This window comes from Anguilla rostrata, chromosome 17 (genome assembly GCF_018555375.3).
Source record: "Anguilla rostrata isolate EN2019 chromosome 17, ASM1855537v3, whole genome shotgun sequence".
Classification (NCBI taxonomy): Eukaryota; Metazoa; Chordata; class Actinopteri; order Anguilliformes; family Anguillidae; genus Anguilla; species Anguilla rostrata.
In genome coordinates this window covers 7,473,427-7,490,047 of record NC_057949.1, presented here as the reverse complement: position 1 = coordinate 7,490,047, position 16,621 = coordinate 7,473,427, and the positions used below count along the sequence as shown (strand labels likewise).

The 16,621-nt window shown below is 52.4% G+C and overlaps 1 protein-coding gene across 1 annotated transcript in view; it reads right to left on the bottom strand.

The window, feature by feature from the left end:
* The window catches only part of LOC135244165 (calpain-15-like), a 33,302-nt gene extending 21,754 nt beyond the window's left edge, over positions 1-11,548 (bottom strand). Inside the window, 4 exon segments of the mRNA XM_064316408.1 lie at positions 1,458-1,641; positions 2,287-2,495; positions 9,995-10,725; positions 10,728-11,548. Of these exon segments, the coding sequence (XP_064172478.1) occupies positions 1,458-1,641; positions 2,287-2,495; positions 9,995-10,725; positions 10,728-11,544 (1,941 nt within the window). The 5' untranslated portion in view covers positions 11,545-11,548.
* Between the last annotated feature and the right edge of the window lie 5,073 nt (positions 11,549-16,621).

Here is a 16,621-nt window from a genome sequence, read left to right as displayed (position 1 = left end):
GTCCTAAATTGACCGGCACTAGAATACTAGAATACTGAACTTTTTGGAAAAGCATCGCCCCCCCCAAATCGAACCCGGTCATCAGTCAGCAGAAGCTTGACCTCTCAGTGTCCCGCAGATTCGCTGCAAAACATCAGGCGAAGCTTCCATTTCCTTCAGTGCTTCCAGACCGTGGAACAGCATATGCCCCAACGAAAGGCCCAACAACAGCAGCTAGTTTCAAAAGTTTCCACTTGAAAAACATCTTTTTACAATTGCTTTGGGTTGCTTTCGTGTGTCTATTTCTAACAGAAATTTTATCTATTAGATTCCTATCGAAAATCTATTAAAAGCTCTTATTTCCCGCTTTCGTTTGTAATCTTTTTAGAATTGTAGTCCTTGTACCAATTCTCCCATTTAAGTTCCCCTTTTCTTGGAACTCTCTAAAATTACATCGTCCTTTAAATCTCTTACCATTTCTGTGAAGCACGTTTGGCTATAAATAACCTGACGCGACAGCGCCGAGGTAGGTAATGGTTTGAACTGCGCTTAAACTCATCCGCAGTCCGTATCACCGATGCTGATGACATTTTTTTTTTTAAAAAGGGGGAACAGCGATAATTGGAGTAATCCTCAAAATCCTCAAATTTCACGAGAATCCACCCGGCAGTCTTTCTTTAAAAGACAAGCGAAACCGGCGTTATCTTCGTACAATGTTTTTTTTTTTAGCTCCTCCACCACTTTTGCCGCAGTAGACGCTTTCTTAAACAATTACACCCTATCTTTTTTTTTTTTACCCAGAGGATGTCGGACTGAACCCTTGGCGGTCAGCCCAGCGGGGAGCATCACGGAGCTGTGTTCCGCGGGGTCGGTCAGCGCGGAGCCCAGGAACCGGCGAGGCGCTCAGATTTATTTCCCGTCCCCCCCGAATGCTTCCTTCCACCTTCTCTCGCTGGAAAAGGTGCTCTTCGGGTTGAACCTCCAGTCATTTTTGTGCCTTGCCAACCACTATCCCATTATACCTCACTCAAAACATATTATTATTCTAATAATTTTTATTAATATTATTATTATCATTACCCTTGTGATAGATTGCCAGCCTGTCCAGGGTGTTTTTGTGCCTCTTGCCCAATGCATGCTGGGATAGGCTCCAGCACCCCCCCGCAACCCTCCTCAGGACAAGCGGCTATAGATAACGGACAGACGGATTATTACCGCTACGACACGGAGCGATTCGCTGTACTGAAGGGTTAGGGTTAGGGTTAGGGTCTCCGACTAATGGAGCGGCGACACACACACACACACACACACATACACACACACGCACACACACGCACACACACTCACACACACTCACACACACCACACCACACACACAGCACACACGCACACACGCGCACACACACACACACACACACACTCACACACTCACACACACACAGCGGCGGCGGTGGCCTGGAACGTTCCGGAAGGCTCACCTGGGAGAAGAGCAGGTAGCCGTACTCGTCGCAGGGCAGCATGTCGTCCACCAGCACGGTGGTCCAGGTTCCGTCCTTGCAGAGCCGCACCTGGTACGCCCCCTCCTGGCAGATGGACCGCGTGATCATCACCCGCTCCACCAGCTCGGGCCGCTCCGCCAGCACCGCCAGCGCGCTCAGGAACCTGCAGGGGGAGGAGCCGGAGAGTCACGCCAGCCCGGCCGGCCCCTCGCCGTCACGCACCAAAAAAAAAACAGCCCCGGCTTCACCCATCGAACGTCGCTCTTCAGCGAAACTCGAAAAACTCAGATCTTCCAGTTACCCGCGCGCAGTCTTACGCTTCAATCACATCACGTTCCGAAGAAAATTTTAAGATTAAATGTCATAGAGACACTGACAGCACACAGAACTGAATGAGAACTTTAAAAATCCATCGCGTGACACTAAAGAAACACTGATTCAAGCTTTCAGGGCAAAATGGGGTAAATAGATTCGGGGGGGGGGGGGGGGTAACGCCAAAGCAAAAGAAAATAAGAGGGGAAAGAGCTCCTTGTGTGGTTTCATTGTCCCATAAATTCTCTGTGCTTTTAACAAACCCTGATTGAAATCACCTTGAGAAATGATTGGTCAGGCGACAGATGACAAATTGCCTTTCAGACACTGAGTGCAGTGACCTTTCCACGAAGAACAAAATGGCTGCTTCCTTCAGTTACAGGACTGTGTGCTTAAGACATGTGCTGCCCTCCACCCCCACATGCACACACACACACACACACACACACTCCCACTCTTACACACACACACTCTCTCTCTCTCTCTCGTGTCTCACCAGCAGTTTCCCAGCAGGCCTTGCAGGATGTCCGACGGTCGGGGGGTGCGGAACACGGACCACTTGACCACGCGGTCCTTGAAGTTGTTGCAGTTGATCTCCTGGGGGCGGAGCCACTTCTTGACTCGCTGCTGGACGCTGTCCCCGTCGGGGAAGCCCACCGACTGGGGTCCGGGGGGGAAGCTGTCATCCACGAAGTTCACTCTGTTCTGGGAGAGGAGGGAAAAGGGGTCACGATGAGTCCCAACACCGCACTCACCAAACTCACAGGGTCCCAACAACGCACCAAACTCAGTCGGGACACACGTAAGGTCCCCACAAGGTCAACCAAAACTCAGCCGGGACACACACAGGTCACAACAGTACACCACACTCGGCCGGGACACACACACACAGGGTCCCCACAATATGCCAAACTCAGCAGGGACACACACACACAGGGTCCCCACAATATGCCAAACTCAGCAGGGACACACACACACAGGGTCCCCACAATATGCCAAACTCAGCAGGGACACACACACACATAGGGTCCCCACAACACACCAAACTCAGCCAGGATGCCATAGGAATGCCCCAGAACAGGTCTTGACAAGGCCATTTTCCTGCTGGCCAGTCACTGTTCTCCCAGAGCTCTGAGCCAGTCATTTTTAGTTTTTAAGGGGCCGCTTTTCCAGAGGGAAAAAAAAATCCACAAAAATATATTTTTCAGACTGAAATGATACAACAGTATGAGACTGCCATTTCAGGAAACGCCTTCTTATCGATTAATCCCGCAGACTGCTGACAAGCTGACAGCACGAGACAAGAGAGATTTCCTTCGCGCCACAGAACGGTATTAATTCCCGCTGAGTAAGCGCCTTCGCTCCGCCTCTCTACGGCGGCTTGCAAGGAACCGAACGATAGCGCTTCAAAAAAACGCAAGCGCAAACAAAAGCACAAACGCAAACGGAACGATGCGAATTTCCGTAAACGCGCAAAAAAGCAAAAGCAGACGCGACGGCGGGAACCCCGCCGCAAGAGAAGAGCCGGAAACGTACGGCAAAACGCCGAAGGAAACGTGAAACGGTACGCCGCGAGTTCAGAGACGGCGCTAATTCGAAAGCGCGTACGCAAATGAAAACCAACCGCAGAAGAGGAGAACCGCGGCGAATCCGGTCGCCGCCGCCGCCGCGGTGCTCCACGCCACGGGAGAGAATCGCACGAGGGAACACGCCCTCGTACAGAAAGGAACTTTTTACAACGAGGAAAGTTTCACGCGGCTAGCTGCCGGGCGAGGTGACGCTCACTCGTTAGCTAGCTAGCTGACATTACTCTTCAACGATGCTAGCTAGCTAGCAACCCGCAGTTCACAAGATCCTTGTTGTTGCTCTTGTGCTATTTCCAACAAATCTGTGAGGATCATATCTAAAAAAAAAAAACGCTAATCTTCGTTTAGAACAGAAACTTGCCTGCCCTCAGTTCCCCTCTAACTCTCATTAATGCTCCCATCTTGTTCTCCCTGGTGCGATCCTACTTGTCTTGTTCTCGCTGTGGTGAATTGCAGATAATATGTTTATCAAAACGCGATGTACATTTCCGCGCATTTTCTCAGCATTTATTGATACGCAATTGAAAACAAAAAAGGTTAAACAAAAAGAAATTGTGCATCACTAGATGTTTGCGTCCGAATTATGACGCAGACGCGCCCGAACGATAATGCTGGGATTTGTGAATGGGCCAGCAGTTTCAGCGCGAAGACCAGTAGCCAGACGGCCAGTGGAAAACTGACCTGAACGTCGCCCCCTGCAGTAAGAGTAGACTTCGGCCCGCGGATGTAACGCAACTCGCGACCGTTTACAGACAGGCGAAGAGGTCGATAGTCGCGCGGTCGGCGAACTTCCCCGATGGCCAGCGGGGGGCGCAATGCTTTTTGAGTGGCACCCCGGGCGTGGCGCTGCCCACAGGCAAAGCGACAACACTGGCACACACAAACCCGAACACCATTCCAGGGTCCTCCCCCCCCCCCCTCCTCTAACATTATGGCCCTCCTATCCCATAATGCCCAGCAGCCACTTCCTTCCTGGCAGGTCTGTCTGCACCCCCCCCCCCCCGGACTAGCGTAGCTCCAGAGAGTTACTGCTAATGGACAGACTACACCCCCCTCCCCCACCCCTTCTATTACCTCAGTTAACTCATCCGAAGATAAATGCCCCAAATTACAAAACGGCATCTGCTCTTCGCCGAAAGCTCAGAGGCTCAAAGCTGTTCTTTTTTTTTTTTTTTTAAAACACAAGAAAAAGAAACAGCTTCATGCTGATGTTAGCGTAGCTTTCATGGATCTTCGTAAGTGAGCATCTCAAACGGGACGGGCCAGCGTGGGAAAGGGGGGGGGGGGGGGCTGGTCAGACTGCGGCGCGGGACGTGGACGGGTTCTGCCAGCCCAGGACGGCGCGTTTTGGGGCTTGGCGGGCCGACAGCCCCCCACCGCCCCCCCCCCGCCCCAGTCCGGGCTGCAGGACTGGCCCGCGGCCTCGACGCTAGGCTACAGCTGGTCCGCGCGCAGCTGCTAGCTGCTTCCGAAAGCGGGAATTAATCACCTATTTTTAGAGTCCTTAGAGCTCCGTCGCGTTCCGTGACGCAGAGCAGCGTTCCGAACCTCTGGACTTTTTTAAACGGAATTAAAGACGGAATTAATCACACCTGCAGCGACTACAGTGCGTATCGATTTATTCTCAGGCCGACCGTGTGTAAATTTGAAACTGGTGCAGAGTCAAGGGCACAGAACCTGAGGGAAAGGAGGGGAGGCAGCATCTGGAGGGGGGGCAGGTGTTCAGGGGGTGGTGGGGGGTTTAGTGTTTGGAGGGTGGGGGCAGCGTTTGGTGGTGGGGCAGTGTTTGGAGGGGTAGGGCAGCGTTTGGAGGAGGGACGGTTGTATTTGGAGGGGGAGGCCGGTGTTAGGAGGGGGGGGCAGAGTTGGGGGGGGGGGGGCTCAGTGCAGAAAGGCCTTGAGGCGCCGCAGCTGCTGGCGTTGAGGGGGCGGAGTCAGAGGCTGACGGGGAAGGACGACGGCCGCAGGTAAGAGCGGAGCCCAACCAGAGGGCGGCGCCCTCTCCCCTCCTCCTCCTCCCCCTCCCCCTCTCCCCTCTCCTCTCCTCTCTCCCCTCTCTCTCTCCCTCCTCCCTCCTCCCTCCCTCCCCTCCCTCCCTCCCTCCTCTCTCTCCTCTCTCCTCTCCTCTCTCTCTCTCTCTCTCTCCCCCTCTCCCCTCTCCTCTCTCTCCCTCCCTCCTCCTCCTCTCTCCCTCTCTCCTCCTCCTCTCCCCTCTCTCTCTCTCTCTCTCCTCTAATGATGTCATTATCCTCGCTCCGAGAGACCGCGTAATCGCCCCTGCCGTCGCTCTATAAATATCCCTCCTCTCTTTCACCTCTGCCCGGGCAGAGCTGCCCAAAACAACAGCGTGGGGACGCGTCCTCCCTCTTCCGCGTACCTCGAAAGGAGGGGGGGGGGGGACTCGGATCCGCTTCCTCCTCACCCCCCCCCCCCAGGGACGGCAGCCGGCGGCACCATTACCCAAACTCCCCCAGGTACAGGCGGTAGAGCCGCGCGTTTGAGATATAAATAACGGCGTGCCGCTGCGCACTTCGCCCGCCGTTCTTACGAGAGAACGAGAACGCGCGGCGGGACGATGGGGGTCCAGGCCCGCCGTTCACCTGCAGAAAAACCCCGACTTTCGGACCGGGGAGGAAGAGGAGGACGAGCTGGCAGAGACAGGAGGACGAGCTTACTGCTCCTGGACTGGTCTGTGTCTACCGGACTGAGTATTGCCCTGGGGCGACATAGCTCAGGAGGTAAGAGCGGTTGTCTGGTAGTCGGAGGGTTGCCGGTTCGATCCCCTGCCCTGAGCGTGTCCCTGTGCAAGACACCTAACCCTAATTGCTCCCTGACGAGCTGACTGGTACCTTGCATAGCAGCCTTTCACCGTTGGTGTGTGAGTGTGTGTGTGAATGTGTGAATGAGAGGCATCAATTGTAAAGCACTTTGGATAAAAGCGCTATATAAATGCAGTCCATTTACCATAATAAGAAAGAGAGAAATGAACAAAACATTCATTTTGTTCATTTCGTTCATACAGTTCCTTTGACCATATTAGGGCCTGCTGACCTCACATCAACGCTGAACGTTCCGTAACTGCTCCGCCGCTGGATCTATGCTGTAATTACGGGAGGCTTTGAAGCTTTGCCGCAACGACGAGGTTGTCGTTTTCCTCCGTGCTAACGTCACGTTAGCGCCCAGTCCCGCACGAGCTCGTCGAGTTCGGCGAAGAGGAACGTCGTCATCACGCCGCTCGACTCCCTCCGCGGGAGAATAAAAAAAACCTCAAAGCAGCCACCGACTGTTTGAAGAGCGCACTTCTTTTTTTTTTTTCCTCGACGCGCGCAAAAAACACCCCCGAAACCGCGACGGGAAAACGCTTCAGAACTCGCCCCTCAAAAGCACAGCCGTAGCGTTCACGCCGAGAGCCCGCAGACCACAGAGGCCTATCGACAGACCCCCACCCGCATCCCGAAGCAGGTAAAGGTGTCGGTCTCTGGAGAAGGGGGGCGGGGGGGTCCTCTCTTTGCGGTAAGGGCAACGCGGGAGGTAACGGAGCGAAAAGCCTCGCACGCGAGCTTCCGTCGGCCTTAACGGTCGAGGGAATCCGGTAAGCCCTCGGGCTCCTCGAAGCTCCGTTAGCATCCGATCCCCTGACCGATTCGGGAGAGAGACGGACAGACAGGCGACTCCGCTGGCAAGTCCAAGGTCAAGGACAGCGGACTGATGGCTTCGATCGATACTGCCTTCTGGTGCACGCCAGTAAGGGGGGGAGGATGGTTAGAGTGAGCCATTCAGATCAGCCTAAGACCTTCTTCTCTCTTCCTCTCAAATCGTAATAATCAATAACGACCCTGTTGGCTTTTGGGGTTTTTTTGTGTGTGCATGGAACCGGGATCCAATCACTATACATTAGCAGGCTGCCCGTCCCTGGTTCCTGGTAACGGTGGATCATTAAAAAAAATTGGGACTTTGTGAGGAAAAAATGAGAATTGTGAGGTCACCACAGAAACCACCAGTCGTAGACTGCATTAGGAGTAAGTAGCAGAACAATGGCTATGGTGGTTGGTGGTGGATGCTTTCTAGGGTACTTCCAGAGTCCCTTACGGTATCTAGCCAGTACGGCCAGAGAGCATCCAGCAATTATCACTAGCGTGGTCCTATTGGTTCTTACCAAGCAGCCAAACCCGGGCTGCGTTTCTGAAGCTTCCTTGTCTTGTTGAGAGACGTTGCTCACTAGCGCCACTGTGGTCGGCTCCAGTGTCGGTGTCTCAGCCATCCGTTTTAATGCAAGTCAATGGCTATACGATACGATGGTCAAAATACAAAGTCAATAATTTTTTTTTTCACAAGAAATGCAGTCGGAATAGGTGTTTTTTATTCGTCTAATGTCTTCCCATGTAGTTATTGTGCTATTCGGGCAAGGCGGTAATATTTCGTGGACAAATCAGGGATTACGTCACTGCCGGGTCATTATCTCACGTGTTTAGTGGACGAATGGACTTCAAGTCCCTACTGCGCACTCTCTGGCTCCAATTTGCACGACGTGGCGGCGCTCACAAAACTACACTTCCCAGGCTTCAAAACACTCTTCAGCAAGCCCATGAAGGAGAGTCAATGGGTTTGACCAAATTTTTCCACAGTCTATGGTTCTTACCAACGTACTCCATAACAGGAGGAGCTTCCTCTTTGGGGCTGAGGCCTCCAATGGCCCGCCCCCATGTTGTTACCCCCGGTGACGGTTCCCCCGGCTTCGCGTTCTGCTAGCGGTGCCGGGGCCCGTTTCGTCCCCGAAGCCCCGTGAGGCTCCGGGCTTCTTAAAAGGGGGTCGCGCACTGGCCCCGCGGCCATGGCAACGGGGCCCAGACAAAACAGCTCAGAGACCAAACAGCCACCTCTGGGGCTTCCGGGCCCTTCTGTCATTATATTATCACCTGGCAGAGTTCGCCACAGGGACGGGGAGGGACGGGGAGTGGCAGGTGGCCATTGCGGAGGGCTTCCATGGGTGAAACGAACACTGACACAAAGCAGGCCAAATAATGCGTCTGGAATCGTCACAAGTTCACGCAAATTTCACTTCACAGCAGATCATTTAGTAATGGCAGGGGTCGCATCCCATAATTACGTTGTGCTGTCCTTCCTCTGCACTTCATCTAGATCAGTGAGAGGCTCAGACACATCTAGAGAAAAAAGATCATAATCAGGAAGACCGGCTAAAGCTGCCGGAGTCACTCACAGAAACGGGCAAAACACCGAAGCTAATGATTTTAAAAACGCACCAGCTGCTCTGAGAAATGACTACGCTAACCGGGAAGATACATAACACCCACCGCTGTAAACCATATGAGGCACACAGGCGCACACACACACACAGACACGACACAGACACACACACACAGACACACACACACACACACACACACAGACACACACACACACACACACAGACACACACACACACACACACAGGCCATTAGCTCTGAGCGGTTGTCTGGCAACCGGAGAGTTGCCGCTTGATCCCCGGCCTTCTGGGTGTGTCGAGGTGTCCTTGAGCCAGACACCTGATACGACCCCAGCTGCACCCGAGGAGCCGCTCGGCACCCTGCATGGCTGCCTTTTACTGTCAGTGCGTAAGTGTGTGTGTGTGTGTGTGTGTGTGTGAGTGTGCGTGAGTGTGTGCGTGAGTGTGTGCGCGTGAACGGATGAATAACTTGCATTCACTGCAAAGCGCTTTTATGCAGCAGCTGCTTTACATAACTGCGCTATATAAATGCAGTCCGTTTACCAATTATACACACACACACACACAAACACACTCAGGCAGAATTACAGCCTACAGCAGACAACCATGACCTGGAAATGCAGACTCTGACATCACACCTAAATTTAGCTTTAACCGACACAATGTAGATTTTGTATATAAATCAAAGGGGGCTACCACAGATAGGACAGATTTTTATGTGAATGCTCTTAGTGTTATACAGCATCTGGGTTCAGGGAGTACAGTGTTAAGTGAGTGTTCAGCATTATACAGTGAGCGTCTGGGCACAGGGTGTAGTGTTAGGTGAGCGTTCAGCGTTATACAGTGAGCGTCTGGGAGCCGGGTGTACAGTGTTAAGTGAGTGTTCAGTGTTATACAGTGAGCGTCTGGGCGCTGGGTGTACAGTGTTAAGTGAGTGTTCAGCATTATACAATGAGCGTCTGGGCGCCGGGTGTACAGTGTTAAGTGAGTGTTCAGCATTATACAATGAGCGTCTGGGCGCCGGGTGTACAGTGTTAAGTGAGTGTTCAGCGTTATACAGTGTTCATTAAGGTACAGGGTGTACAGTGTTAAGTGAGTGTTCAGTGTTATACAGTGAGCATCTGGGCGCCAGGTGTACAGTGTTAAGTGAGTGTTCAGTGTTATACAGTGAGCGTCTGGGCGCCGGGTGTACAGTGTTAAGTGAGTGTTCAGCGTTATACAGTGAGCGTCAGGGTGCCGGGTGTACAGTGTTAAGTGAGTGTTCAGTGTTATACAGTGAGCGTCTGGGCGCCGGGTGTACAGTGTTAAGTGAGTGTTCAGCGTTATACAGTGAGCGTCAGGGTGCCGGGTGTACAGTGTTAAGTGAGTGTTCAGTGACACACAGTGCTCAGTACCTCTCGGCAGAAGCCGGCGATGTTCTCCCAGAGCTCGGTGGCCTCGCCCTCGTCGTTACGGCGACGGGCTTCCACGTGCATGCTCTCGCGCCTCTTCAGCGGCTTGGCGCCCCTGCGCAGGGTGAGGTACCTCTGCGGGGTGTGGCAGGCCGCGCAGTGCGCCGCCTGCAGGTCGTTCAGCAGCGTGCAGGCCGGGCAGGGCCAGTGGGTCCCCTTCTCCTCCGCGGGGGGCGGCGGCGAGGGGAAGACCCAGGCCAGCTGCTTCCGCGGCGGCGGGCCCCTGCCGGCGCCCCCCCCCGCGCAGGAGCAGGGCCCGCCCGACGCGGGGCCCCCGCAGCGGGGGCAGCAGGACGGCTGCTCCTGGAAGCCGCGGAGCTTGGACGAGCCGCAGGCGCTGCACTCGGCCGCGGCGGTGGGGTTCCGGAGGGTGCACTGCGAGCAGGACCAGGCGCTGAAGTCCGGGCTGGACGGGCCGGCCGGCGTGAAGCGCACCGACTCCCCCGCCAGGTCGATGAGGTCGCCGCGGGACGAGGAGGGGCGGCAGGACGGGCAGGGGGCGGAGCCGGACGGGCCGGGCTGGGAGCAGGCGGGGCACTTCCAGCAGGGGGTCGGGGTCGGGGCCGGGGGGGGGAGCGGCTCCTCCTCCAGCGTGCTCAGCCGCTTGCCGGGGTAAGGGGGCTCCTGCGGCTGGGGCTGGGCGTGCCGGGGCTTGGGCCGGGGGGGCGGCGGCGGGGCGGAGCCGGGGGCGGGGCGGGGGCGGAGCCGGGGGAGGGGTTGGAAGGCCTGCCGGTGGGCGGGACTTCGCGGCGGCTGCGAGGCACGGGGTTGTTCTGCAGGGAGGGGAGGGGGCCGCAGTGCGGGGGCTCCTGGGGCTCCGGGGGGGCGGGGGGGGGAGGCGAGTCCTCGGTCAGGTCGATCAGGAACGGGACGGGCCCCGCGCTTTGGGCCGGGACGGGGAAGGCGGCGGTCGGCGTGTGGACCTCGGGCACCACCAGCGCCTCCGGGGGGATTTTGGGCAGGGAGAGCTTGCGGGGCCCCCCGCAGGCGGAGCAGGAGAGGGCCACGGACGTGTTGTGGAGGGTGCAGCGGGGGCAGGCCCAGCCGGGCCGCTGCTGCTGCTGCTGCTCAGGGGGGGCCGTCTCCCCGTTGCTGTCCGCCTTGCGCGCCGGCGGCGGTGGCGGCGACGGCTCCTCCCTGGGCTGCTGCCTGCAGGGCTCCGGGGGCGGGGCCGAGGGTACGGGGGGCGGGGCGGGGGCGGGGCCGAGGGGGGCGGGGCCGGGCGCGGGCGCGGAGGCGCTGGGCAGGAGCGGGCCGTTGGGGGCGGGGCTGAAGCCGCAGGCGGAGCAGGCCCCGGAGCCCTGCGGGTTGCTGAGGGTGCAGCGGGGGCAGGCCCAGCCCTGCTCCTCCGCGCCGCTCAGGCGCAGGATGTGGTTCAGGTCGGGCTTCTGCCGCGGGGCCTCGCACATGGAGCAGCGCGGCACCCGCGCCGCGTTCAGGAAGGTGCAGCGGCCGCACGACCACTCCCCGCCCCGCAGCGCCGCCGCGGCCATGGAGCCCGAGAGAGAGAGAGAGAGAAAAGGAGGAGAAGAGAGAGAGAGAGAGAGGAGAAGAGAAGGAGAAAGAGGGAGAGAGAGATAGAGAGAGGGAGGGAGGGAGAGAGAGAGAGAGAAGGGAGGGAGAGAGCATGTTAGGCTGGCCTTCTCACATTCACATTCACTTTACTGCTGTATACCGTCAATACTGTCAGAACTGGGCCCTGGCAGTTAAATTTAAAAAATACTAAAATTCTAATCTTCCAAAAGTATGAGGCACCAAATGTAACATGTTAAATTTAGCACACAAACTGCATCTCTCACGTCACAATATGACCCTCGATTTGTGTTAAGCAGTCTGAGTTAAATGATGGAGGGCTAACGTTAATCAAGAGAGAAGAAAATGAAGTGCTGGCGCACATCTCCCAATAAACGGACAAAATGAATCATTGATCATCCCACCCCATTGAACAGGATTCCCCTATGGTGCAACAAGATTAATAACCAGGCACAGCCAGCTGAGCTAAATGAATGTGCCCGGTCAAGACATCCAGACAACACAACTGTTGTTCTTATTCCTGTTTATTTAATCGTAGATCCAGCTTTCAATGGCCAATAATCCAGATGGGTTGAAGTTACTCACTAATGTTCTCCCCCGAATGTTAGCCAACCAGCTGACGTTAACCAAATTGCTTAGCTTCACTTCTGTTAGCGATTTAAGCAGCTAAACACAGTAAGGGCAGGCATGATGTTAGCTCAAGCTACTGTATGCAGACTTCTATCAGGATGACCAGAAAACAAACAGTTGCATGTTGTTCATGCTTATTCGCTCGTAGAGCCTGCTTTCAACAGCCAACGTGCCATGTGCCAGGAGAGTCTGTTCACAAGAAAGATTAAAATGAATTTCTGAATCGAGATCCGCAATGGCAGTTCACCAACTTCAAAACAAACCTTAACTTCCAAATCACAAGACTACACGAGCCAATCATTATACATAGCATTACATTACAGGCATTTAGCAGACGCTCTTATCCAGAGCGACTTAGACAACTTTTACATAGCATTTTACATTGTATCCATTTATACAGCTGGATATATACTGAAGCAATTTCAGTTAAGTACCTTGCTCAAGGGTACAACGGCAGTGTCCTACCCGAGAATCGAACCTGCGACCTTTCGGTTACAAGCCCAGTTCCTTACCCACTGTGCTACACGCCGTCCATAGCGTTTTTTTTCATGGCTGCAAAAGTACATTTTGTGCATAAAATGCTCGCCTAGTGTCACAAGGGCAGACACAAAAAAACCACGATTAACAAAAGACCCAAGACAGAGACAGAGGAGCAACGTAGGAGAAATCCTACACTGTGACAAATACGAGGAAATCTGAATGTATTACTAAAGTGAGAAACATCATTCCTGGATTTCTACAAATGCAACTATAGGGAGAAAATATAAATCCTTTTGAGAGAGAGTATGTGATGGCTAGCCACAGCCTGCGGGCCAGTAAATGGTTATTTAGGGGGGCCAAGCAACAAAGGTGCGTAGTGCAATTTTACAGAATAGTTTATTTTTATTACGACTTCCAACGCAGCCATAAAATCCACATAGTTTCTGAAAAACTCACCAAACATAGCAGATCTGTAAACACTAACTCAGGCCAATGGTCACTGGTAGACACATATTTGGTACATTACAAAAGTTTAAGCATAGTGACAAGGGCAGATGAGAGGAAGTTGGGATACATATGCCCTTCCTCGCATTGAACATTTTTATACGCAGTATTTGAGTACTACAGCCGCCATGTTGGAATTTCTGCTACACTGGATTTTGTGTAAACCACTTACAATGACATCACTGACCAGGGACCATTACTGAAATGAAAATCTCACCGAAGCATTCCTTGGATACTCAGAGGAGCACAGAGGAGAATATCCACAAAACGACCGCGACGCTTTCGCACCGTTAAACTGAAAAATAATAGCCTACGTACGACTCCCGATGCACCTGCCGTGCGTGGGCAGCCACGCCCAGCTACACCACCAGGGAACCAGCGACTCAACTGTCTGGCACACACTCACGTGCAGTAACATGAGCCTACATAAATGTCAGCACCAAAATGACAAATATTTACGAACAGAAGATCAGTCGATGACGTAACCCTCTTACAAAAAAATATCTTACGAAGGCTCGCCCGATGGTCAAAACATCACGTTCAATAAACAAAATGCGACATATGACTGCACTAGTTAAAGGTGCTCACTATTTGGGACAGTGGCATAGATCCTTGCAATACATGCAATACAGGATGTGTCCAATTAACAAAGATCGTTCATTACCAATAAACCAACATCACAAACAGGAAGCCTTGTTTAAGACTACCTGAAACTTGGCGGCAGGTTGGCGCAATCTATTTAAGTTACGCAATGCGTAAACATGTTGGTGACCATGGCGGCTGTCATGGCTGAACGAGGAAGACTCCGTTAACGCATTCATCGTGCAAAAGAGCATGTTTTGGCCCTTCACCTTTAAAACAATGATCAAAGAAAAGCTTTTGGAAAATATCCCCATATAAGTGGCTGGCTTACTATTTATATTAGGCTCATTTTGTTTATATAGCACTGTGCATTAAAATGGGTGTAAATTGTATGCGATGTAAACAGTAGTTATAGTATGATTATGTATTTTAGACTGTGGTAAGAGTTATAGTATGATTATATATTTTAGACTGTGGTAAGAATCTTTGTATGTTGTGTTGTTCTTTTGAAGCCTGATATTATCTTGCTATGGCTGATGGAACATCAAGGACCACGATGGAAATAAGTCCAGGACTTTTTTCGTGTTATCCTTGACAATTTCTTCACATGCAAGTCTTTTGATACATGTGTTTTAATTTTGTCAAATAAACTAAACTAAACTAAACTAAACAGAGAGAGAAATCATTTGGCATCGTTGGCTGAGTCATGCAATGCAGAACTGCTTGACGACAAACACAACAATGAATCTGCCCTCTGTAAATGAAGCGGGCCATTCCATTGTATGGAGACAAATATTTTGACAACTCCAATGACCGTATGACATTAATAAATATCATTCATTAAACCGATATAGCTGAAGAGGCCCATTTGCAGGTCATTCAACTGAACTCTTCATTAGTCGGTATTGTTCCAGCACCATTATTTGTGTTGCCTATGAATCCCTTGTAAAATAAAGGGCACGTTTCCCATTAACGTTATGGAATCAGCACTTTCTCAGCTTAAAGCTTTTACTCTATTTGTACAATTGGGGCAAAACAAAATGGGGGGGGGGGGGGGTGTTGTGCTTAGACAGCTGAGATAATAAGCGTCTGTAAATGTAAACAAAAGCAGCAGAGAAGATTAGGGTTGGCGTAAAGCACGCTCAAAAAAAAAAAAATCTTATAAAAAATCTTCACCTGATGGTCAAACCATCATGCTTCATAAATAAAATGACATTGCTGTACTGTTTTCAGTAACTATTTGGGATGGTTGCACAGATACTTGACTTGTATCAATACCATAGTGAATCAGATGTTAATTTGATGCAGATGGAGGTCACAGGTTGTTGAGTAATGAGCAGCATGAACCTTTTCTGGATATTCTCTCTTATTGGATCTGCCTGATTTTTTTGCAAAACAATTTGTCCACAGCAAACCGCATTTCTCTTGGTAGGTAAAGAGCATGCATATGAAGTTAGTAAGCATGGCACAAAATGTGGCACACATGTAAAGCACAACACATTAAACAAGTCCCCAAATATGTGTAGAAATATCGTTGCTATCAGCCAATGAAACTAACCTATTGTGGTTCAGCCGATGAAACTAGCCCAGTGGTCCAGCCGATGAAACTAGCCCAGAGGTCAAGCCCATGAAACTAGCCCAGTGGTTCAGCTAATGAAACTAGCCCATTGTGCTTCAGCCAATGAAACTAGCCCATTGTGGTTCAGCTAATGAAACTAGCCCACTGTGGTTCAGCCAATGAAACTAGCCCAGAGGTCAAGCCCATGAAACTAGCCCAGTGGTTCAGCTAATGAAACTAGCCCATTGTGGTTCAGCCAATGAAACTAGGCCACTGTGGTTCAGCCAATGAAACTAGCCCAGTGGCCCAGGTGCCAGTTGCTCATAAGCCTCTTATGGACAGGGGACATGCAATAGTGCATGTACAAGGACTCATCTTTCTTTGGCTGCTGATAAGATTCAAAATGCGCTAAAAAAAAACTATTCAGCACAGCTGCCTGTAAAGTGTCCGAGTCCAGCCACTGGCAATTAAAGCATTACTCTTTCTGCGCATAATAAACATATATCTGGAGAGAGAGAGAGAGAGAGAGAGAGAAGTGGGGGAGAAGGAGAGAGAGGGAGAGGAAGAGAGAGAGACGCACACAGCACATCCACGAAGTGACAGTTTTCCACAGCCTGAGGGCCGGTGGGTAGCAAAGAATGAAATAGTTATTTGGGGGGGGGGGGGCAAGCAAAATAGGAGGGAGGAAGAGAGAGAGACTGGGATGGAAAGAGAGACAGAGAAGGGGGGGAGAAGGAGAGAGGGGGAGAGGAAGAGAGAGAGACACAAACACAGCACATCCACTAAGTGAAGGGTTTGCCACAGCCTGAGGGCCAGTGGGCAGCAAAGAATGAAATGGTTATTTGAGGGGGGGGGGGTGCAAAGAAAATAGGAGGGAGGAAGAGAGAGAGAGACTGGGACAGAAAAAGGGACAGAGAAGGGGGGGAGAAGGAGAGAGGGAGAGAAAGAGAGAGAGACGAGCACAGGCAGAGACAGAGAGAGACAGAGAAGCAGGGAAGAAGGAGAGAGAGAGAGGGGAGGGCCAGAGAGAGAGAGAGAGAGATATTAGTAACACTGGACTGAATGATATTCCACCACAGGGCACCGAGGACACTGAAATCCATCCCCAGTGCCGCGGAGAGAACAGCCACAACTGCAGAAACGCAGGGACTGCAAAAGGTCAGGCGTCTGCAGGGGTGAAGACGACTGCACACTAAAACAGCAGCGCCTGCGCATCAACAGCACAGGTTTCCGCGTAGAGAAGCGCCAGATCAATTTCCATTCTGCGCGATCGACACGGCACA